We start from the raw sequence: 25,066 nt of genomic DNA on the forward strand, positions 1-25,066 counted from the left end.
GCTTCCTCTCCCTTTGACCCTCCCCTCGTTCTCTCTGTCTCTCTCTCAAGTAAATCTTTAAAAAAGTGTTCTTAAATAATGTGATTCATGAAATTCTTTTAAGATGATATCTGTGTAGTTGCTTTGTGTATTATAATTAAAATCCATATTAAAAATTAAATAAAATTAGGTAAATCTGCATTGGGATTTAAAAAAAAATAGTGTAATGGCTTTGTTGCATAGATGTTGGTGGGAAGACGAGGTGGACCCAGGCAGGGCTCCGTGTCTCCTTCTTGGGCCTGAGCATCCCTGTCCTTCCCCAGATCTGGGTCCGTGGCAGACTTCTGAGGCCCGGGGAAAGCAAATAGTAAACACTCCATGTGTCTTCTTATCCTGTAACTCCTTCAGGTGCCTTTACATAGAGGATACCCTGGGAGGAGTGAAAGTTTCTCCATCCTCCAGGCTCTCGTCTCGCCTTTGCAGCGTGAGGTGCTGATGAACTTGTGGGCCCATGGCCTCGCGTCGGTGGGAGGGTTCTCCCTGCCCTTAAAGAAGGAATTTAAAGAAGGTATGAAATCATTTTAGAAACTTTTCCTTTTTGCTCGATCGAGGGTCCACCGTGGTAATGGGCTGAATTGTGCCTCCCAAATCCGTATGTTGAAGTCCTGATCTCCCTAGTACCTCAGAGTGTGACTGCCTTTCCGGATAAGGCCTTTGAAGAGTTAACTGAGGCAAAATGAGGTCCTCTGAGCCCAAATGTAAGAGGACTGGTGTCTTCCTAAGAAGAGCATAGGTCCCAGACACACCCAGAGGGAGGAGCCTGTGAAGATGCCATCAGGCCATCAGCAAGCCGCGGTGAGAAGCCTCAGAAGAAACTGTGTCTTCCAGCATCTGGTCTCCAGACTTCCAGCCACCAGAGATGGTGAGAAACTAAATTCCCTCTGCTTGAGTCATGGCGGCCCTAATAGCCAGTACCAGGTGCTAGGGGCTTTAAGCACAGTAGCCCACATCCTTCCAGCAACTACAAAGTAAAATTCGAACATGGGTCTACCTGACTCCTTAGCTTGTGCTTTTTGGACAAACTGTTCTCGTAAGCTGTATTAATATTTTTAAAAATTGCATGGGCTGTTATCCAGCATAAGAACTCCAAATTATTTGAATTTCGTTTATTTGAAAGTTTACCTTACTTGGCTTTGTTCAGCTAGTTGGTTTTCATAATGTGTAAGAACTAACGTGTTTTTTTGCATTCAGTGAAAATACTGCATGGAATACAAGTAAACAGTGACATAATATTTTATCCCCTTGCTGAATCCTCTCTGCCTAGATCAGAGAGTGGAGTTTTAGTCTGTCTTATGCTCATGATGAGAATCTGTCGTTAACAGGTATTCGTGGTGTTGAACCAGTAGGCGAATGTCAGCTGTTCCTTAAGGTGTATTTATTGCGTCCCTTGGATGCGTGTTACCTTGTTTTGTAAATGTGCAGATTTAGGCTCAGTGACCTGATGCACGTTGCTGGAGAGCTAGCTGGCGGCCTATGAATAGTATGGTTGAACCTCGAACAAACACAGGTGTGTTGAACTGTGGGGCCACTGTAAGCGGATTTTTAAAGTAAATATATTGGACAATTTTTTTGAGATTTGCGATCTGAAAAAACTCACAAACTTTGTAGTTTAGAAATACCAAAAAAAAGAAAGGGTGTTATTTTAGCAATACAGTGTAGAATACATAAAATCATGTGTTAACTGTTGCTGGTAAGGCTTCTGGTCGGTAGGAGGCTATAGCCGAGTTTTGTGGGGAGTGTGAAGTTACGGGCCGACTTTGGGCTGCATGAAGGGAAGTGATTGACAGGTCAGCTGTGTGTGGTCGAGATGAAAGGGATTATTGATGAAATGAAATTAAAATTTCATCTCTTGTTCAACTACTCCTTCAGGTTTTTTTAACTTACGTTTGAAAATAATATATGGCTCTTACTTCTTTACCTTCTTAATATAAATGGGGGGAATTATGTAAGTCAGTCATTTGTTAGGTCTCTTGCTTCTGCCCTGGGGTTCCCCACACGCTCTCTAAAGAGAACCAAGTCCTGGAGCTGAGCAGGGCGCTCTCCTGTCCACACCAGCCGCCCAGGCCCTTTACTTGTTGACCCCCATCCCGTAAGTCAGAGGACAACTGGCTGTCAACTCAGCAGACAGATGGACATTGTTTTCTAGAAGTGTTCTTCTATATGGAAGAAACCTACTAATGCATAGTAGCAACTCTTAAACGTCTTGGTCTGAGTTCCTTTACAGCCCTAAATATTCCTGAGGACCCCAAAGAGCTTATATTCACGTGGGTTGTATGTACCGATACTTACTTACCAAGGTAGAAATTACAGCAGGTTTTTAAAATACTTAAGAACTCATTTAAAAATGAAACATTCCTTTAAAAAAAGCAATGCACAGTACATGTTAATATAGTCCTTCTCAAGAAAAATAATGATGTAGAAAATTTAGAAGAATGGCATTGATACACATTTTAGTAAAGCTCTGATGTCTGGCTTAGTAGAAGACAGCTGGACTCTTGTATCTGCTGCTGCATCTAATTTTTTGTAATATGTTGGCTTTGGTTTCAGTATATGAAGAAAATTCAGCTTCTCAGAAGGATGTATTTAGAAAAGGAAGGAGAATTTTTCAGGTAATTGGATATTCTTTATGATGTTACACTGAAACTTTTGAAAGGTGTTTGGAGTGTGGAGTCTAAAATCATGTCAATGGTCTTAAAAAATTTAAGTTTAAATTAAATTTTAAAAACTTACTAATTTATACATTCTTTAAGAGCTATTTTAGGTTCACAGCAAAATTGAACATAAAGTACAGAGTTCCTGGGACACCTGGGTGGCTCAGTTAAGTGTCCAACTCTTGATTTCGGCTCAGGTCATGATCTCAGGGTTGTGAGATTGTAATATACAGAAGAGTTTCACTGCCCTAAAATTCTGTCCCTTCTGTTCATCCCTTCCTCCCCACTAACCCCTAGAAACCACTGATCCTTTAACTGTTAAGTGATCTTACTGTTTTCTCTTACACGGTTGGCCCTTTGAACAACACGAGGGTTAGGGGCACCAGTCCCCCAACACAGGTGAAGATCTGTGTATAATTACTGACTCCCCCCAAACTTAACTACTAATAGTCTACTGTTGACTGGAGCCTTATTGATAAACAGTTGATTAATACATATTTTGTATGTTCTGTATATTATGTGCTGTATTCATAAAGCATACTAGAGCAAAGAAAGTTTTAATTAAAAAACTATAAGGAAAATACATTTACAATACTGTACTATATTGATAGTGTACATTTATATAATTGTTGAAAAAAAAAAAAATCCACATTCTAAGTAGACCAGTGACGATCAAACCTGTGTTAAGGGTTAAATGCATTAAGATTCCTTGGTGAGTCTTGCACTTTGACTGGTTCTTTAACCCATGATGCATTAGTCATTTGGAAAATACGCCTTTACTGAATTGTGCAGCTTATACATTTTATTGCTCATTATCAAAAAACCACACCTGTGACTCTCCCCATTGGTATCGTCAGGGCAGGTCTGAGGATCAGGATGCTCTCAAGTTTGTAGAATGTTAACGTTAGCTTAAAAATTGGATTTTTCTCAGTAGCTACACCCACGGTCGGTTTTGCTCACAGTCACCTTGAGAAATTGACGGCCACTTACGTGTGCCAGTATTTTTCTGCCTGGCTTTTAAGTGCCCGTGCATTGCCGTTCAGCTGGCTGGTCACGCAGCTGCTTTTCTGTAACCCTCGTTCAGACTTAGAAGTGCCTCTCTTGCCATCCTGTAATATGAAAGCGACGGGCGCTCGAGGGTCAGGTGTGATGAAAGCCTTGGACCGCGTCTTCATCCTCTGCCACTCGGGGGGCAGTGTCTGTGTTTTTATGGAGTCCGGGCAGGGATGACCGTGGCCGCTGGTGCACGTGACCCTCGGCGCGGACCCCGGCCGGCCATCAGCCGAGATCACGCTGCTGGATCCGCACATGAGTGAGAGTTGTCAGAGCCCCCACAGGGTCTGGGGCCCTCGGACTCCGCAGATCCCGTGAATGGTAACGGCCAGTCCTGCTCTTCACAGATTAATCCCGGAAGAACTAGGCTGGGGGGACAGGTGTTCTCTGTGGTGTTTCTTCCATCACAGAAGTTCTCTTGGTGCAGCTGTCCAGAGTCTTGGTGCTTTTGGGGAGAGACTTGGGTAGTTGAGCCCTGTCTTCCTGTTCTGTCCCTGTGGGAGCCAGGGTGCCTGGGGTTGGTTCTTCTGAGACGTGCTTGGGTTTTCAGTATTTTCAGTCACTGATGATAAAGGCTTCCTTCTGGGATTTGGTGTTTGGAAGCTCCCACCTCTGTTGTCGTCCAAAGTCTTTATCAGGAACGACAGTGACATTTTCATCTCCCTGCGTTGACTACTTGCGTCCCTTATTAGTCCTGAACGTGGGTCAAACAGGTGTTATCTATGGGCCCACAAACGCACAGTGGACTGTACTGTCTAGTTGCTGTGTTGGGAGACGTGTGATTAGCTGAGCAGATGTGGGAAGACCATGACAGCAATTGATATTTTTGCTAGATCCTGTGATCTTTCCGGTGATAATGGTGTCCAGACAGGTTTCAGGCTGTGAGTTCTTGGAGCTTTTAATCCTCGCAGTTCTGGTCACACCTTGTCGGCCATGTGGTGGCGCGGCCCAGTGTGTAAGGGGAGAAGAGCCGGGGTTTCCTCTAAGTAAGGCGGCTTTGGCCAGCCCTTTATCGCTCTGCTCCTCAGCTTTTCTCTGAGGGTCAGGTTCTGCCCCTCCTGTTGGTCACAAGGTGAAGGGGGATCGAACGTGGGTCCGCACCTGGGAGCTGTTCTCTCAGCGGGCTCTGCTAACGGCAGGGGCAGTGGCCCATCCGCAAGTGTAAACGCAGCCCTAGCGTTGCATCCCTCCCAGCGGTGAGGCTGCTGTTGTGTTTTGAAGGCCAGATAGAATTGGAGTAGACACTTGAGAAAGACGCGATCAGGATCAGCATATCAAGTAAAATGTTGAAATCCTCAGTTGCTCCCCACAAGGACTTGGAATCTCCCCAGTGGGAATCCCCGTTAATTTACGTTAATTCACAGTTTTATGCATTGTACGTGTGCGTGTGTATACATACGTGTGTGCATACAAGTGTTTGAGCTACTTTGTCTCTAGACTAGGCCTCGAAGGTCTTTATTTCCAAGTCAGTAGGTAAATACCCAATGATTTTTCTGTAAAAACAGAAATCATGATAGCAATTTCAAGGTTACAAGGAAACTAAGGATTTTTCTCTGTCCTCATCGGGTATATAATCTCTACAACACTTCACATGATTACACACACAATTGTGTTCCCACCAGAATTCACTATCTCTTGAGGAAGCTTTTCCATTTTGAGGCTATTGTGATTGCTAGAGTAATTCATACTCTAGCATAATTGGGAGTAATTGGGGTACGTTTTACAGACACTGAAGGTGCAAACGCACGAGGGCAGGTGTGGGGATGAGTGCAGGGTGTGGAAGGGAACAGAGGTGCAGAAGAGCAAGCACTGAGAGCAGGAGAGGTCTTACGAACGACGTTGTGCAGCTCTGTACAGACGGGATACCGAGGCTCTGCGCAGTCGACTTTAATCCAAACATGAGAGAAGTTCAGGCAAGTGCTATGGGGGCTTTTTCAAATAATGTTAGTGAAAGTAGTACTAGAGTAGTTATTTTGTTTTTAATTCATAGTTAACATACAATGTAGTATTAGTTTCAGGAGTAGAATTTAGTGATTCAACACTTCCATACACCACCTGGTGCTCATCACGACAGGTGCGCTCCTTCATCCCCATCACCTGTTCCCCCCATGCCCGCCCACCTCCCCTCTGGTCGCCATGAGTGTGTTCTCGGAGTCTGTTTCTTGGTTTGCCTCTCAGTTTCTTTTCTTTTTTCCCTTTGCTCATTTGTTTTGTTTCCTAAATTCCACATATGAGTGAAATCATGTGATACTTGTCTTTCTCCAACTGACTTATTTCACTTAGCATAATACACTCCAGTTCCATCCGTATCGTTGCCAGTGGCAAGATTTCATTCTTTATTATGGCTAATATTCTATTGTATATATACCACATCTTCTTTATCCATCAGTCGATGGACACTTGGGCTGTTTCCATAATTTAGCTATTGTTGATAATGCAATAAGCATTGGGGTGCATGTGCCCCTTTAAATCAGCATTTTTGTATCCTTTGTGTAAACATTTAATAGTGCAATTGCTGGATCCCAGGGTAGTTCTATTTTTTAACTTTTTGAGGAACCTCTGCACTGTTTTCCAGAGTGGCTGCACCAGCTTGCATTCCCACCAACAGCGTAGGAGGGTTCCCCTTTCTCCGCATCCCCGCCAACATCTGTCGTTTCCTGACTTGTTAATTTTAGCCATTCTGACTGGTGTGAGGTGGTATCTCATTGAGGTTTTGATTTGGATTTCCCTGATGCTGAGCGATGTTGAGCACTTTTTCATGTGTCTGTTGGCCACTTGGATGTCTTCTTTGGAAAAATTTCTGTTTGTGTCTTCTGCCCATTTCTTGATTGGATCATTTGTTCTTTGGGTGTTGAGTTTAAGAAGTTCTTTATAGATTTTGGATACTAGCCCTTTATCTGATATGTCATTTGCAAATATCTTCTCCCATTCTGTCAGTTGTCTTTTGGTTTTGTTGACTGTTTCTTTTGCTGTGCAGAAGCTTTTTATCTTGATGAAGTCCCAATAGTTCATTTTTGCCCTTGCTTCCCTTGCCTTTGGCGATGTTTCTAGGAAGAAGTTGCTGCGGCTGAGGTCGAAGAGGTTGCTGCCTGTGTTCTCCTCTAGGATTTTGATGGACTCCTGTCTCACATTGAGGTCTTTCAACCATTTGGGGTCTGTTTTTGTGTGTGGTGTAAGGAAATGGTCCAGTTTCATTCTTCTGCACGTGGCTGTCCAATTTTCCCAACACCATTTGTTGAAGAGACTGTCTTTTTTCCATTGGATATTCTTTCCTGCTTTGTCGAAGGTTAGTTGACCATAGAGTTGAGGGTCCATTTCTGGGCTCTCTGTTCTGGTCCATTGATCTATGTGTCTGCAACTGGGTATTGAGGATTAAATAGGATTAGAGTACGCTGAGTTGGAGAACAGAGGTATTAGGAAGTATTTTCCAGGCAGAGGAAGAACTATGAAGAAAGACAAATGCATGAAGCATTTTTGGAAAACGAAGGTGAATAATGGGAAACAAGGTTGGAGAGGTAGGATGGGCCCCAGGTTTCAGAGGACTACAAATTATGGGCTTCGTACCTGTACCATCCCACAGGGTGCCTTTCCACTTAACTTGTATCTTCAGTGTCTTTCACCAGTATTTGGTGGTTTTCAGGGTAGAGATCTTTCAGTTCTTTGATTACATTTAATCCTAAGTATTTTGTTTTTGATGGTGTTGTAAATGGGGTCGTCTTTATTTTTCAGATACTTTGTTATCAGTACATAGAAATACTGCTGCTCTTGGAATGTTGGTTTTTGTACCCTGCAGCTTTACTGAGTATATCCATTAGCTCTAACAGGTTTTGGTGGAGTCTCTAAGATTTTGTGTTTATGAAAACATGTCGTGTGCAAATAAAGACTGTTGTGGCTAGGACTTCTCGTGCTGTGTGGAGTTGTGGTTACCCCGCCTCCCTCCTGACCCTGACGTACGACTCTGAGGACCGCTGGAGGCCTGTCCTACGGTGACTTCACTGTATGAAAGGGTATTCCTTCCATATCTAAGGTTTTATCATGAACAGATGTTGAATTTTGTCAGATGTTTTCTGTGCCTAGAAGAACCAAAACCGTGTGATTGCAGTCTGTTAGTGCCGTGTGTCACACGGATCTGTTTGTGCATGTCCGACCATCCCTGTGTCCCAGGGATGAGTGATCCTGTCAATGGGCTGAATTCTGTTGGGTAAAAAAAAATGCTTGCATTTATATTCACGAGGGATTTGCCTTCAAGTTTTCTGGTTTGTCCTTTTCTGGCTTTGGTATTAGGGTGATGCTGGCTTTTTAAAATGAGTTGCGGGCGGGCGGGCGGGCAGGGGCCCTGGCTGCCTCAGTTAGTAGGGCCTGTGACTCCTGATCTCATGATGTCATTAGTTCAAGCCCACGTGAGGCATAGAGAAAACGTTGCTTCTAAAGAAAACTTGGGAGTGTTCCCTCCTCTGTTTTTGGGAAGAATTTGGGAAGGATTAGCATTAATTCTTTGGTTAAATTTACCAGTGAAGCCATCTGGTCCTGGGCTTTTCTTTATGGGGAGATTTTTGATTAGTGATTCAGTCTCCTTACTCCTGACTGGTCTGTTGAGAGTTTCTACTTCTTGTGGATTCGGTCTTGGTAGAGCTCTTCTCAGCTGTGGCCGGGCTGTGGTGGCCACACCGTGGCTCAGCCCCCCTGCTGGGCGGGGATAGACCAGGCTCCAGGGCTGGTGAGGTTCTTCCGAGGACCGGAACGGGGCAGAGCTGCAGCAGGTCTTGGGTGGGGACAGCACTCCCCCGCTTCTGCAGGTGGGACGTGTCTCTGCCCCCTCCAGACCAAGTGCTGCCTGTTGTAAGCCCCCTGCTTCGGTCTCGGGTCCCCAGTGGTCGAGGCCACAGCGGGGGACAGCCTCTGTCTTGCTGTGCGGGTCTGTGCACTGTTGGGGTATTTGTAGCTGATGTGTATTTCTAACATGAATGTACCTAATTTTATAATTCTACCCAACAGAACAAAGCAGCATGAACTGAGCATCCTGAGCAGGGCTTGTCAAACGTTGCTGTTCCGGAAAATCACCAGGTAGGAGTGTTGGAACGTGGATTCAGGAGGTCTGGGGTGGTGCTGACGAATTTCTGCTCCTACCAAGTTTCCAGGTGACACTGCAGGTCCAGCCAGCCTCACCCCTAAAATATGCCTCTTCAGTTGGGGCTTTTCATTTCTCTTGAGTTTGAGGAAATGAAGCAAAACCACACATACAAAACTCTTAGATGGAGAACAAAATTTTATTCTAAAAATAGATCTCAGTAACAATGAAATACCAAAAGCTGGTCATTATAATAAAAAGAGAAAAGGAATTTGCTTTAAGTGTTTCTCCTGAAAAATACAAAATTCTTACTAATAAATTGCCCATTCTCATTTATCTGTATGGGAAATACTCATGTTTTGGATTATCTAAAGTCCTTGATTGGATTCTCAGAGATCTTCAAGTAAATACATTCTCAAGGAACGCAAACAGAAGCGAGTATCTGCTGAAGTAAACATAATTAGGACATGAATTACAGGCTTAGGAAATGTGCGCCCTGGGGGAGCAGTGGTTCGTGCCCCCGCTTCCAGACAGAGAAGGCAGTTTTTAGACCCAAAGCACAGGCAGCTGGAAAGGGGTTTAATGGCATTTCTTCCATGTGCTGCAGAAACAGGCCTGGCTCCAAGGTTCTGATGGGCGTCAAGCCGGCAAGAGACGGAATAAGTTCAGTTTAAAGGCCCCCACCATAAGATAGAAGCATATGCTTGTAGCGTAAGTATATTTTGCAAAGACATAAAAGCAGTTCGAGACCAGGCAGGTGCGTTGTAGGTTACTAAGCAGCCCACCTCTCTGCAAACTGGGGGCCCACCGTGCGCCTCAGACCTGCCCTGTCACCTGCTCCTCACCTCAGTGGGCCCTAGTGCACAGTGAGTAGAAATGATGCTTTTATATAAAAATTCTTGGCATTCTCTGAAAACGAAAAGCTGATCACAAGTTACATTTAAATCCTATTCAATGTAGAGCGGTGTCATTAGGACATCTAATACAGTATTTCTATATTGGCTGGTCATTTAGTAGGACTAAATACTTTTTTTTTTTTTTTTTGCCAAACTTGACCCTGAGTTTTGGCTGCTGTAATATAAACTATAAGCCGAACCCTCAGACCGACGTTGACAGACATGGGTGTCCCTCGAACACTCTGCTGTTACCGTAAAACAGCCGAGTCCCCTCAACGGGAGACAAGGGGCCTGAAGAGTCCTAAAAGTTTGTTTTAAAAACTTAAGAATTAATCCCAATACAAAGATTTCTTTAGTATAAAAATGCAGCATTGTCGCCCTGCAGGTTGTCTGGAAATCGCAGAGGGGGCGTAAGGTAGGGAGGCTGACTCTGCGTCGTACAGGATCCTAGCTACTGAAAGAAGCTCTACACCTCTTAAAAATATTTCCTAAACATAAAATTAACTGTTGCATATGAAATAAAGCAATTTCCAGTAGTCTTGGCAGTAGCAAAAAACCTAACTCCATCTTTAAAACTTTGTTCAACATTGCAGTTTACTGAAATTACACAGAGGCAAAAATACTTTTAGCTGCATTGCCATTGAAAGCTCAAAAGAGGCTGTAACGAGAACACAGGCTCTCTAGCAGGGCCGAGCCCTGTACAGTTCTAGTTCTGAGCGGGGGTTGAGGGCAGTGTATTTTGTTTCTAAACCCGGTACTAAGCTGTACAACAAGCCCAAGGCCCGCATCTGTGGGCGCAGAGGGCACGGCGCCCTTCAGGTCTTCCAGTTACTCCCCCGTGTGACCAGCGCCACACAGAAGGGGTGGACTTGTCTGACTATGTGTTTTTTAACATTAACTATATGCTTCAAATACTCATTTAAAAAACCCAAACCAAACCCTTTTTACCTTTAGTAACAGAAATCTACATGTTTCTATAGTACATTGTACATTATATGCATGGCTTGTGTATTCAAGAATAACTAAAATTAATTGATGGGGTTGTTATCCATCTTCTTTCCATGGGTCCTTGGATTTCCTTAAATGATGGCATCATGTTCATCACTGTAATAGATCAAAAGTTAAAATTACTTTGTTTTGTATTTGCATCAAAACGGTTTTTTAATCTAATTTTTAAATAACTTAAAGCTCTAGGATCAACATTGTCCTTTCTTTATGTAAACTTTGTACAGCTAAGGATTCAAGCAGATTTACACTCAGACCTCTGCTCTAGAATTTTTAAAATTTTATTATGTCAATCACCATACATTACATCATTAGTTTTTGATGCGTTTCATGATTCATTGTTTGCGTATATCACCCAATGCTCCATGCAGAACGTGCCCTCCTTAATACCCATCACCAGGCTAACCCATCCCCCTCCCCTCTAGAACCCTCAGTTTGTTTCTCAGAGTCCATCATCTCTCATGGTTCATCTCCTCCTCCGACTTCCCCCCCTTTATTTTGCCCTTCCTACTTTCTTTTTTTTTAAACATACATTATTTGTTTCAGAGGTGCCTGTCTGTGATGCACAGTCTTACACAATTCACAGCGCTCACCATAGCACATACCCTCCCCAGTGTCCATCACCCAGCCACCCCATCCCTCCCACCCCCCCCACTCCAGCAACCCTCAGTTTGTTTCCTGAGATTAAGAATTCCTCACATCAGTGAGGTCATATGATACATGTCTTTCTCTGACTTACTTCGCTCAGCAGGATACCTCCTAAATCACCCCCCCCAGCACCCACGATTCCTTGCACATTCACTCCGTGTTAGGTGCAGTAGACCACCTGTAGCTCAGGTAACCAACGCCATCACTCCGTTGTCCCATTTCACCGAGGACCAGAAGCTCAGGCAGCGTGGGACGGTCCCCTGCTGCGTCCACACTGAGCACCACGCCCATCCGTGAACGCTGCACTCTGCTGGCCCAGCCGATAACGGGTTAGTGCTCACTCCTAGATACGCAAGGCCTCAGTCTCTTCCATGGGACAAACAAAATACTGCACCGCGTAAGAACTTCCCGACGTCGAAGCAACTCCTGGCTTTTAAATGCACTAGGAAAAACGGCCGAATGAACTACAACACAATGCTTTTTCACCCCCAGACTGTAGCATACGTCCTAACTTCAGACAGGTTAACGGGGGGAAAGTCAAAACAACGTGTAGACTCAGTGCGGGATCTTCTCTGTGCCTATGGAACAGACTCTGGGTGGGGTGAGTCTGCTGCTCCCGGGCAGCATGCCGTGGCCGTGAGCTCACAGAAGTTAAAATGACATGCTGTGTAGTCACAGCAACTTAAAATGAAAACACAACTTACCTGCTTCACTATTTTATAGCCTCATTTACATCAATAAACATTGATACTATGAAAAAAGTGGCATTGAATTCACTGATCAAAATGTACCTTCTGTTTAACTGGTGAAATTCACCAAAAACACGATAAATACTTCTAGAAACACAGAGGGATATCTAACAAGTTAACTCCAGTCTGTTTCCTTAGTGGGTTGATCTAAGGAATGTTTCCAAATATGCTGGCAAAACACCTTGATACTCTTTGAAAGTGAGTTTGTTAAAGCCTGGTGTTTTTTAGTTCGATGATAAATTTGAGAAATACTTTCATGTTCTGTTCCCTCCTGGAAACTCATAACGAGCACCAACATCTCCAAGCCTTCGAGAATTCTTTAGTAAAGTAAGCTGTTTCACTTTGTTAAATCAGTTCCAGATCTGTCTGACGTGTAAAGTTCGTGCGTGTCCTCTGGAGAGTAGTCATTCTGGGGAGTCTATGCTATGTTAACAGTCAAAACAATGAATTGGCTCTTGTACTCCAGTAACAGTCAAAAAGCCCAAAAAGGACTCAGAAACAGAAGCTAGGAGATGAGCCCTCCAAGACCTACAGGCCCATGGAAGGGGCGCATGTGGTCCCTCGAGGGAGCCTTGTTGGTAAGATGATGACATCTGTTAACTCATTTGTAACGAGTTATCAGAGAAAACGAGACTGCATTAGAATTTAAAACCATGTTTCTAGCAAGGATACACCTCCGTGCTGTGGGAAAGCACCAGGCGTACTGGCCGCACCTGCTGAGGCCTGAACGGGTGTTTCTTAAGCTTAGAGGCCTGAATGAAAAGGGACAACGTGAGTAAATACAGCATTTTCATAGGCATGTGCATCCATTTGTGTTTGTAAGTAATGATCTGCTTTGGGCACAGGGTTAATGGGAATGTGATTCCTACACCTGGGGCCCTGTTGTGGCATTTCGTGGTGGTATTTAAGGAAATACAGAAATAACAAGTTCTGGGCAGTCAAAACTCACATGGTTCTATACCGAATGCCTCTTCTCGAATAGTACGTTCTGCATCCGATGTAAAGAATCGACAGAACTCCCAGTGTTAACACAATACCGCCAAGAAAGCTGCCAATATCAAATTTTGATCCTGGATTTCCTTTAGAATTAATAGTTGGTGTGACTAGAAGAAAACAAAAAATTGGCTTTAGTTGCTTTTAAACAACATCATCATTCTAATAAGCTGCCACTCTGAATTTCTAAGCAAGCCTAAAGCCTGCTTTGCTTTGGGTGACGGCTGGGTTCTGGGTCCCCCAGCTGATCCAGCACTTCTCCCCCACCCCACCCCCACACCTGCAGGTCTTCTCCCCATGTGCCCCCCCAGCTGCCTCCCCAGGGTTGCCGCCCCAGCATCTGAGGGTCTTTGTGCTGCTGGACCCCGACCTCTGACCACAGTCCCCAAGGCAGCACCATGTGGGGAATCTGTTTCCTTACTGGTCCTCGTAAGAGCTGATGCCTTCACCACAGGCCTGGGCACCACGGCGGTGATCCTGCCGCTGGATCCAGTCTGAATGGTTCTAACTGAAAATTCTCCTTTTGAATAAATTGGGGACTTCAACTGTTTTGACTTTTATCACATCAAAAACCCTTGAGACATTACAGTTGATTTCAGAACATAAACTATAGTAAGGAAACCGGAGTGGAAACCATAAAGCCTGCTGCTTGTGCTGATAAATGTAATCACGAGCTGACCTCTGAATACATGGAAAGGTCAGTGTTCAGGTTCTGAATTCGTGGTCTCCCAGGCGTTTTATCTGAGACGAATGCGAAGCGTGAACAGTGCTGGCTGTCCACAGTGCTTGCCCCTGAGCCACGTGAAGAGCTCGATGGCAGGAATGAGTGAGAACCACGCTAACCGCGATTGGGGTTTAGGAACCCCGGGGGCTGATGCTGCCTAGTTCTGCCGTGTACCCAGGGACCTGGAGGTCCAGGCAGGACACGTTTTCAAACCACATAATGACAGTTCCCTGCTAGGACATGTCCCCTACCGTCATCGTGTGGCCTCATTAAGTCGGAAACAAATTTTCCACAGGGACAAGCACAGCAGGATCGATCCGCTGATGAATGCACTAGGACAGCCCGTCCGCATTTCTGTTTTTGTGGCACGGAATGACAGTAGGAATGCGGCACGGGACACCTGTGTTCAGCACAAACAGGGCGGCCTGGATACGTACTCGTTACGGATGAAGAAGCGGACGTGGCTGAGCTGTTGTGGGCGCTGCTGGTCACCGTGGCCGGCGTCGTCTGGGTTGCGTTCTGTGAAACTGAGCTGGTGTTAGTCCTGTTGGCGGGGCCTGTGGCTGTTGTAATTCGAGGTGTTGCCGTGACTGTCTCGTTCTTGGATGCAGAAGACTGTGGGGTCGTCGGCTGTCTCACGGTGCTGGTGGGCTGGCTCGTGTGGTTGGAGGTCACAGTGGTGACATTCTCTGCAAGAGGATCGAGAGATGTAAGCACTGGCGCGGAGGCTCAGGGAATCAGGACCCAGTCTCGGTGGCCTTCGTGGTCGGTACAGCACCCCAGGATGCTGAGCTGGCGACGCCAGCACTTTTACAACCACCCAGGATCTCAGACGGCAAACGACCCTGCGGGGTCCCCACCGCGCTTCCACGAAGCTAGGAACTTGTGGAAGATAGGAAGGAACCCAGAGAACCGCGTTCCTTCAGGACAAGGACCGAGTCCTAACCATCGCTGTGGGGACCTCCCACCGCTGTCCTGCCCCGTGTCTGGCGAGCGGACAGACGGACGGAGGAAGGGTTTTTCACGGCGTAGTTTCTTTTTTTCTTTTTTTTTAAAGATTTTATTTATTTGACAGAGAGAGACAAAGTGAGAGAGGGAACACAAGCAGGGGGAGTGGGAGAGGGAGAAGCAGGCTTCCCGCTGAGCAGGGAGCCCGATGCGGGGCTCGATCCCAGGACCCTGGGACCATGACCTGAGCCGAAGGCAGACGCTTAACGACTGAGCCACCCAGGCGCCCCTCACGGCGTAGTTTCTGTGCCACCTTCCCCGGAGCTTTGGATGAGCGAGCGTGCGTTGACCCCCCCGCGGGCTGGGGCCCCGCTTCTCTGGGAGTGTCAACGCTGTGTCCCACCGTGCGCTGGGACGCCACCTGCTGGTGAAGGCTTCCTAACTCCCAACGCCTGGCCCAGCGCCTCCGTTCACGAACCTGACGTGCAGGTTTGCGTGCAAAGGAGCAGCTACCGGTCCTGTCACGACTCCCCGAAGAGCCTGAAGAGAAGACTCCTCGCTTAGCCATGTGTGTACATATCAGCCAGGCTGTGCCCGAAAGCCAGCTTGCTTCACGTGGTACCTGCTCCCTGACGTCACCACCTCACCCCTTTCCAGCCACGGGTGCCTTAGTCCCTGCAATCTAGTCGATGCTCTCTTTGCCCCTTTAAGTGAACGCGCGGATCCCTGCGTTTGTTTCTGCGTGTCCAAGCATCCTTGCAGGCTCACTGGTCCCCTCCGCTGCCCGCGTCAGCCCGGTTCCCTCTGGCCGTCCTGCCCCAGCGGCTCCGTCCCGCACCCGCACTGCTTGCTTCCTGTACCAACTCCCCATCTTCCAGTAATTTTGGACTTTTTCTTGAAAGACTTTTGGTACTTTTTTTTCTTTTTTCAGTTTAACTGTAAGGCTGATTAGTGCTGCTTATTTGCCTGTCAGATTTTACTATTCAGATTCCTTACACGTTTCCTCAACTTGGGGTCCCTACTGTATGGTCTCACCCACAGAGTATTATCTAGTTTTTAAAAAAGGCCAGAGGAATACCTTTGTACAATACAGACCAATAAATTACAGTTATTCCAAGTAGAGGATACGAATGATACACACCTGAACCCACCTGAGTGCTCTCTGTAGAGATGATACACCTTAGAAGGGAAGTACCCCTCCTTGAGCCAGTGCAGACTGCTACCGTAGGGAAACAGAGCAGAGAACCAGGACTTATGTCACAGCTTCAGAATGAGCTTTGCAGAGCAAGACAACACAGCGTGCTTCTGGACGCGGCGCACACGCGAGCGCGCACACGTGAGCCCGCTCCCCTCTCTCGGCCGGAAGAAGTTCCTCGAGCTACTGGACAGAGTCGCAGGGGTAGAAGTGGGGAGCTGCAGTAGGTTTATCCAAATACGAAAATCCAACAAATGTGTTAGAGAAACAAGCAGCTCAGCATTTCTACAAATTGACAGAACAGCAAGTAAGTTCTGTATTAAACCATGTCACGACGTGTCGACGCGTGAACTGCGATCCAGGGAAGCTCCTGAGGCCAGTGCTCACATCCACGAACGCGACGCCCTTGCCTGGGATTCGAGTGCCAGCTTGTCCGCACCCCTCTGCGAACAACGCCATCCCTCCCGCCCCAGCCCTGACTGCCTGCACCCCAGCCGGGCCGCGCCCACCAGCCTGGGGTGCAGGTGCAGGTGAGGGAGGCAGGTGGGCAGGGAAGGGCGGCAGCAGGTACAGAGCAAGTCACCAGGATGCACCGTGTGGCGCGGGGAACGCATCTGAAGGCTGCGGAGGGTCACTCTTAGAGGTGGTCATCACAAGGAAGAAAAACCGTCCCTGCATATGGCCCACACTGTCTACTGGACTCCTTGTGGTCCCCTCGCAGTATTCACAAATGCTGACGCGCGGCGGGTCCCTGAGACCAAGAGATGTCGTGTGTCAATTACATCTCCGTAAGAAAAGTACTAAAAGCAAATCAAGCAGCGCCTGTCAAGGCACCAAGAGGGCAGGTAGCGGGAGAGCGTCGGCGGCCACGTGTCCACTCCCACCTCTGCCCACGAAGGACAGAGATGCCCTGACGTCAAGCCCGGCTGCCCCGAGAGCTTTTGAGGGGACAGAGACTGGAAAGGACTCTGGCCTGACGCGTCCTTCTCAAGGTGCCGGGGCTGGTGTGTCTCCACCTGTCAGTGAAGTTTAAACGGCTGAACTGGGAGAAGACTTCACGCTGACGGCCAAGGTGCTCGTTCCCCACGAACCACATCAGGCTGCGCGGGAGACCGCCGCACGGGGTGGCCCTCCACGACCGCCTCAGGACAGAGTTCCGCACGACGGGGCGACGGCGACCAGCAGGGAGGCCGAGCGCCGAAAGTGGGGGCCCAGGGTGTGTGGAGGGAGGGTCGGCGGGGGGACAGGCCCCCGCGGCAGGAACCACGGGTGCACCTCTGCCCCATGCAGACGTCCCAACCTTCCCTCAGACGCTCATCCCTGTCACAATCAGCAGGAGTGGGGGGACAAAGGCAGAGCACAGACGAAAGCCCAACAACGCCCACTCCCCGCTGCAAGCCGCCAATCGGGCAGCAGGCCGCGGCGGGCACGGGAGAAACCCTCAGCTTGGCTGGCCGCAGAGGTTTAGTATTTCGGGGTTATTCTGGAAAGCAGAGCACCCTATATATGACTGTCGACTGTCGGTAAGCGGACATGAGGAGGCCAACCCCTCGGCTGGAGCAGGGGAGGGGCGTGGCGGACCCGCAGCTACCGGGGCTCAGGTCAGGGAGGAGCTGCGTCCTCCAACACTCGTGCTGAAATCCGGCTCCCCAGCACCTTACGACGTGACCTTAGTCTGGAGACAGGATCTTGACGAAGGGATGGAGTTAAAGTGAGGTCCTTAGGAGGGGCCTTATGAAGAGGGAAATGGGTCACGGGTGCCCTTGTTAGCTGGGGAACGCGTACACGCACACACGAGATGCCACGTGGGGTGAAAGCCACGGGTGCCAACAAGCCACCACCAGCCAGGCCGGGGCGCGCCTGCTTGGTGGCCGGGGAGGTCACGGGGGGCTGCGCTCGCAGCACCGTGCCTGTGCCAGGGAAACGCCGACGGTTCACCCCTTCTTGGGATAAATGGATCTCCCCTCGAGAGCCGCACCCGAGGTCCCCCCACGGGTGTCTGCAGGGCCACCCCACTGCCCTCGGAGCCACATCAGAGGAAGAGCATGCTGCCTCTTCCTCGGTTCTTTGAGGCAATTACCCAAAAAGAGAAGCCAGGCCCGTTTCCACGACACACGTACGGACCTTCTTGAGAGTCTCCGTTTATTCCTGTCCTGTTACTGCTCCGCTTTCCTTACGCCTGCAGCCTCGGGTCCAGAAACACCTAAGTGCCGTTTTCCCCCTTCAACCTAAAGATTTCGAGGTTAGGGGTGACGGTTTCTTTTCATCAGGGCATCAAATACACACTTACACTGGGGCTGAAATGCACAGGAAGTAGTTATTAAATATGGGGTGGTAGTATCTTTCCAGTCCTGTTCCCGTTGTCGGACATACTGTGCTACTGAAGACGGCGTGAATTTCTGGTGGGACTCTGAGCACAGCCTGCAGCCTGCGCAAACCACGGACGACCGCAGGCGTGCGGCCCCGGGCGTACTCTGCACACGGAGAACCTCCTTCCTCTAGAAAGCAACAACGAACAGCACTTCACTCCCAGGTGCATTATCTAGAAGCGGGGGCCTTCCCTCCCTGCACAGACAGGACGCTCATTCCAAAAATTCTAAATTCTAATGACCTGCGGACCAAAAATCCACAGAACTGAAAAATCTAGATTAAAACAGGATCTAAGAGGAAACTGGGCTTTAAAAAATAAAAACTGTCATCATAAAGAAGTGTGCTTTCTCTGAAAATCAAATATATTTTACAAGTTCCTAAGTTAAAATTCCAAAAGGGAAACCAACTGTATCCACCAACACAGAAACATAACTGGGGTGTTTTAAATAAGGTCTCGTGTATCGGTGACGGGCTGTTCGTCCCAGCGCCGCGCGGGGAACAGCTGAGCAGAGCCAGGAGCGCAATGTCCCCGCTTTAGCCCGAGGCCTCGCCCGTTCTGCTCCCGGTTAGTCACCCCGGCTAACGACAAAAAAGGCACGGATCACAGTCAAAGGGCATCCGCAAGAACAGTAATTTCCCTCTCTTCCTGCTCTGTGGCACACAACTCCCCAGCACACCCTGGCCCCGCGCGCCCCCGGCCCCCGGCCCCCGGCTGCCCCCCAGCACACTCCGGCCCCCCCCCCCCCCCGCCCCCCGCCGCCCCCCCCCCACCCCCCAGCCCCCGCGCCCCGCGCGCCCCCAGCACACTCCGGCCCCACGCGCCCCCGGCCGCCCCCCAGCACACTCCGGCCCCGCACGCCCCCGGCCGCCCCCCAGCACACTCCAGCCCCCGCGCCCCCGGCCCTGCACCAGCGTGCTCCCAGGCTCTGCACACACACAGACCACACAATCCTTACCCGCCGGGAGCTCACGGTCCAGGCAAGGTGCAAACAGCGCACTCATGTTGGGACTTCCATTTCCTTCCAGGCATCACCCTTTTCATTTAACATGTTTTTCATTTTTCAGACTTCTTCATTGTGTTATTATTAAACAACAATGTATCTTCATTTTTTAGAGCACGTACGGGGGGCAGGCAGAGGGAGGGAGAGAATCTCAAGCAGACTCCCCGCTCAGCGTGGAGCCCGACGTAGGACTCGATCCCAGGACCCTGAGATCATGACCTGAGCCGAAATCAAGAGTGGGCCGCTTACTGGACTGAACCACCTACGCGCCCCCCAAACTACTGTATCGTATTTTGTTTTTTTCAATGGAAGTAGCTGGTTGTCACCTGCACATACTCCTCTTGGATTTTCATTTTCCTCCATACCGTGCGAGCACGACTGCGGGCGAACGCCCTCACTTCCCGCCCGCACGCTGGACCGTCCAGCACCCAGAGGGCAGATCCTGCCGCGGCGCACCAGGCCCAGTCTCCCCAGCAGGTGCATCTGCTCGCCTTCCCCTCACGTGCAGCTCATCTCTGCGCTTGGTTCCTGCTCCTTCCTGGGCCTGCCGTGCTCCCTCAGCCTAGTCCAGCTCTGCTCCTGTCCAAGACCCCACTAGAGAGCACACCCACTGGACATTAAATGCACGAAATAGGCCACCGACAAGATGCAGATCATCAGACAGTAAGAAAGAAGCCCATGAACCGTTTGTTTACAAGCGACAAGAAACTGGACCAGCCTGGAGAGCGAAAGCGCAGAAGTTACCACAAAGCAGTAACCGACCCGGACCGGGCAGTGAGTAGTCCCGGCTCCACGTGGCATCGCAGCAGAGCCCGGCACCTCCTCCCACAGACTGAATCTGCAGGGACCCACAGAACAATGTCCTCTGGAAACACTCCCCCAACTAGGTGAGCAACTCTACACATGGAGCAAAGCAGAGAACACCCGCAAGGAAGCAAGCTTGCCATGAGCTCCCCGCCAGCACAGTGACCCCCAGTCACAAGGGAACTCCCAACCCCTCCCTGAGCCACACATCGGGTACTCCAACCTGCACACCTGCCCTGGGAGCCGAGCCCTCAGGCCCACCAGACCCACAGGGAACTGCAAGCGGCTCGTGTGCTCAGTGTCGCTCACCCCGGGGACAAGCCCAGAGGCAGCCGAGTGACAGGTGCCCACACTTTATGTCAAAGAGGCTCCCCTGCTCACCTTCAAGTGCTGGCCTGAAAGGCAGGCATGGAAGTTAACACACATCTAGGGGCCTGATGGGTCCTCTCTCGGGGTGGAGGTGCACTCCCCCTCTGCTGCACTCCAGCCCCCAGTATCTCAGGAGAGGACCCTATGCCCTCCCCCCCATGCTGGCCTGGTGGCCAGGGGGATGGCATTCCTGGGTCCGATGGCTGTAAAGACTGGAAAGGCAGTTCCGGGCAGACTGGCACCCCAGGGCGCTGCACGCACAGCAGACAAACTCTCCTCGTACTTCTGTGAAAGAGACCTGTTCCCTTGGGCTCGGGCACCCTCGTGCTCTGTCTGCCTCCCTCCAGGTCACTGGCATCTCGTGGGAAGGAGCTTGAACACTTGCCTAGCTGCTGCATTTTTGCAATTCTTGTCCAGAGGACACCTCCAGATCGCCTGACTGGGGGCCAGCGAGACTTCCGCATCAGTCTCTGTGTGCGCTGGCATGCTTCCAATGCCGGCGGCCGAGGACGTGGCTTACGGTCAGCCTGAGTCTAGGTCCTGGGACTGTCCCCTACAGTGACGGGCTGGGCACAGCCTCAGCTCCCGGGAGCCATTAGAAACAAGAGAACGTGCGTAATAATCACAAAGTTTTGAAAGACAACCAAACTAGGGCAGTACTGAGTGATAAGGTTCATCTGCTCCATGAGGCCACCCCTTCAAGAATGAGAGGCGCCTGTTTCATCTAATGCACAGAAACCAACACAGTGTAAAGGGTAATGAAGGAATAGGAGTATATTCGAAATTAAACAACAAAACCTCAGAAAAAGTTTTTAATGAAATGGAGATAATTTACCTGATGAAGAGTTCAAAATAACGGTCAAAAAGATGCTCCCTGAACCTGGTAGAGGAATGGAGGAACACAGTGGGAACTTCAATGGAGAAAGAGAGTATAAGAAAGTGCCAAGGAGAAGCCACATTGCTGAAGAACACAGCAGCTGGTCTGAAAAATGCACTAGACGGGGCCCCACGGCCAACCCGATTCTGCAGAAGAAAGTATCAGTGGAACTCACCCAGACAGAGAAGCAAAAAGACAAAAGAATGAAAAAAATTGAAGAGAGCTTAAGGGACTCATGGGGCAACATCAAGCAAAGCAATGTTCACATTACAGGAGCCCCAGAAGAAAGAGAAAGAAAGGAGCAGAAAATTTAAAGAAATCATGGCTGAAAACTTCCCTGACTTGGGGAAGAAAACAGACATCCAGGTCCAGGATGCACAGAGTTCCAAATAAGAGGAAACCACAGAGATTCACACCAAGACACATTATAATTAAAACATGAAGCATTAGGGCGCCTGGGTGGCTCAGTCGTTAAGCGTCTGCCTTCGGCTCAGGTCATGATCCCGGGGTCCTGGGATCGAGCCCCGCATCGGGCTCCCTGCTCAGTGGGGAGCCTGCTTCTCCCTCTGCCATTCCCCGTGCTTGTGTTCCCTCTCTCGCTGTCTCTCTCTCTGTCAAATAAATAAAATCTTAAAAAAAAAAAAATGAAGCATTAAATAAAGGAGAGACGATTAAGAGCAGCAGGAGAAAAACAACTGGTTATATACAATGGCAGCCCCCCACAAGACAATCAGATTTTTCAGCAGAAACTCTGCAGGCCAGAAGAGAGGGGCACGATATATTCTAAGCGCTCAAAGAAAAAACTTCCAACCAGGAATGCTCGATCTGCAAAGTTGTCACTTGGAAATGAAGAATTTTCCAGAAAAGCAAAAGCTCAAGTAGTTTATCACAACCAGACTGGCCTTACAAGAAACATTAAAGGGATTTTTTAAGCCCAAACAAAAAGATGCTGATTAGTAACAGGAAAACATATGAAAGAATAAAGGTACAATTCAGATGAATCTAATGTTGTAAAGGTGGTAGATTCATGACTTATAAAGCCATATGAAGGTTAAAAGACAAAAGCAATAAAAGTAGAACCACGGTAATTAGTTAAGGATATACAGTATGAAAGATGTAATGTGACAAAGTCATAAAACACTGGGGGAGGGAGAATAGAAATGTATTCAGAAGGTATTCAAACGTAAGGGATCATCAACTTAAGAAAGACTGTTCTAAATGGAAGTTGTTATATCCTATCCAAATCTCATGGTAACTGCAAAGCAATGAACTACGGTAGATGCACAGACAAGAGAAAGGAATCTAAGCAAACCACTAAAGAAACTCATCACACCACAGAAAGATTAGGAGAAGAGAGGAAGAGCAAAACAGCCAGAAGAAAAAGAACAACATGGCAATAAGTACATACCTATTGACAATTACTTTAAATGCAATGGACTAAATTCTACAAAAGAAAGAGAGGCTGAATAGATAAAATAACAAGATCCATCTATATGCTGCCTACAAGAGACTTCAGACCCAAAGACACATACTGAAAGTGAAGGGATGGAAAAGATATTCCATGCAAAGGGAAAACAAAAGAAGGCTGAGACAGCTATACTTCTATCAGACAAAAGAGACTTTTTTTTTTTTTTTTTAAGTAGGCTCCATGTCCAATGTGGGGCTTGAACTCATGACCCTGAGATTAAGAGTCACATTCTCTACCAACTGAGCCAGCCAGGCACCCCCAAAATAGATTTTAAAACAAACAATAAGACACAAAGAGGCATTAAAGAGGTCAGTCCAATCAAGAGCATAAAACATTTGTATATATGTATGCATCCAACACAGAGAACTGAAATGTGTAAAGCAAATATTAATAGATCAAAAGGGAGAAATAGAAACAATAATAGCAGGGGACTTTAAAACCCTATTTTCATTAAGATAGATCGCTAGGGGACACCTGGGTGGCTCAGTCGGTTGCACATCAGACTCTTGGTTTCCACTCAGGTGATGATCTTGGGGTTATGGGATTGAGCCCTGAATCGGGCTCTGTGCTCAGTGGAGAGTCTGCTTGAGATTCTCTCTCTCTCTTTCTCCCTCTCTGTCTCCCCCCCATCCCCGCACTCTCTCTCTAAAATAAATAAATGAATCTTTAAAAAAAAAGATTAGACAGAAAAATAAAAAAAAATATTGACCTTAAACAATACATTAGACTAAATGGACTTCACAGACATACATAGAACATTCCCTCCTAAAGCAACAGAATACACATTCTTCTTAAGTGCACATGGGACATTCTCCAGAATAGATATTATCTTAGACCACAAAACTAGTCTTAATAAATTAGAAAAAAAAATCATACCGAGCATATTTTCCAACCGCGATGGTATGAAACTAGAAATCAATTAAGAAAAGAAAACTAGAAATTCACAAATACATGAAGTTTAAACAACACTCTACCTAACAACCAATGGTCCAAAGAAGAAATCAAAAGGGAAATCAAAATATACCTTGTGACAAATGCAAGTACAATATACCAAAACTTATGGGATGCAGCAAAAGCAGCTCTGCGTGAAAAGTTTATAGAGATAAATGTCTACCTCAAGAGACAAGAAAGATCTCAAACAACCTAACTTCATATCTCAAGCAACTAGAGAAAGAACAAAGCCCAAAGTTGGTAGAAGAAAGGAAACAAAAAGATCACAGTGGAAATAAAAATCAAAGAGACTGAAAAGACCAATGAAACAAAGAACTGCTTCTTTGAAGGGATGATCAAAATTGACAAACTTTTAGCTAGACTCCCCAAGAAAAAAAGGACTGAAATAAAATCAGAAATCAAAGAGATGTTATAATGGACACCACAGAATTACAAAGAACCACAAAAGACTACTAGGAAAAATTAAATGCCAACAAAATGGACAACCTACAAGAAATGGATAAATTCCTAAAAACACAACTTTCTAAGACTGAATCATGAAGAAATAAGAGAATCTGAGCAGACCAGACCCATTACTTCTAAGGAGATTGAATCAGTAAACAAAAACCTCCCAAGAAACCAAAGTCCAGGACCAGACGGCTTCACTGGTGAGTTCTGCTCATAACAATCTTTCTCAAACTCTTTCAGAAATATAAGAGAAGGGAGCACTTCCAAACACATTCTACCAGGCTAGCATTACCCTGATAAACAAAACCAGATCAGGATGTCACAAGCAAAGAAATGGAATGCCCAATATCCTTGATGAACATGGATGCAAAAATTCCCAACAAGGTATTAACAAACCATATTCATTAATCTATTAAAAGGATCCTACATCATGATCAAGTGACATTTATTTCAGGGATGCAAGGATGGTTCAGCATCTGCAAGTCAATGTGATCCACCACATGAACAAAATGAAGGTTAGAAATCTTACTATCATCTCAACAAATGCAGAAAATGCACTTGATAAAATTCAACATCTGTTTACAATAAAAATTCTCAACAAAGCAGGTATAGAGGGAATGTACCTCAACATAATAAAGGCCATATATGACAAACCCAGAGCAAACATTACACTCAATGGTGAAAAACCAAAAACTTCTATAAGCTCAGGAACAAGACAAGGACAACCCCTCTTGCCACTTTTTTTTTTTTTTTTGAGAGAGAGAGCATGAGCAGGGGGAGGGGCAGAGGGAGAAGCAGGCTCCCTGCCGA

The 25,066-nt window shown here is 47.4% G+C and overlaps 1 protein-coding gene and 1 long non-coding RNA gene across 2 annotated transcripts in view; one reads left to right on the top strand and one right to left on the bottom strand.

The window, feature by feature from the left end:
- Positions 1-19: 19 nt before the first annotated feature.
- Positions 20-9,505, top strand: LOC116646853. The gene is made up of 3 exons (XR_004302227.1): positions 20-2,648; positions 8,739-8,807; positions 9,419-9,505. It is a non-coding gene; the product is annotated as an uncharacterized LOC116646853 (long non-coding RNA).
- Positions 8,816-25,066, bottom strand: part of TMEM123 (transmembrane protein 123) — a 59,076-nt gene continuing 42,825 nt past the window's right edge. The window contains exons 3-5 of the mRNA XM_032427791.1: positions 14,264-14,515; positions 13,059-13,212; positions 8,816-10,811 (exon numbers count right to left, since the gene is read on the bottom strand). Of these exons, the coding sequence (XP_032283682.1) occupies positions 10,787-10,811; positions 13,059-13,212; positions 14,264-14,515 (431 nt within the window). The 3' untranslated portion in view covers positions 8,816-10,786. The remainder of the gene's footprint in view (positions 10,812-13,058; positions 13,213-14,263; positions 14,516-25,066) is intronic.

The sequence above is a fragment of the Phoca vitulina genome, unplaced genomic scaffold (genome assembly GCF_004348235.1).
Source record: "Phoca vitulina isolate PV1807 unplaced genomic scaffold, GSC_HSeal_1.0 scaffold38, whole genome shotgun sequence".
Taxonomy (NCBI): Eukaryota; Metazoa; Chordata; class Mammalia; order Carnivora; family Phocidae; genus Phoca; species Phoca vitulina.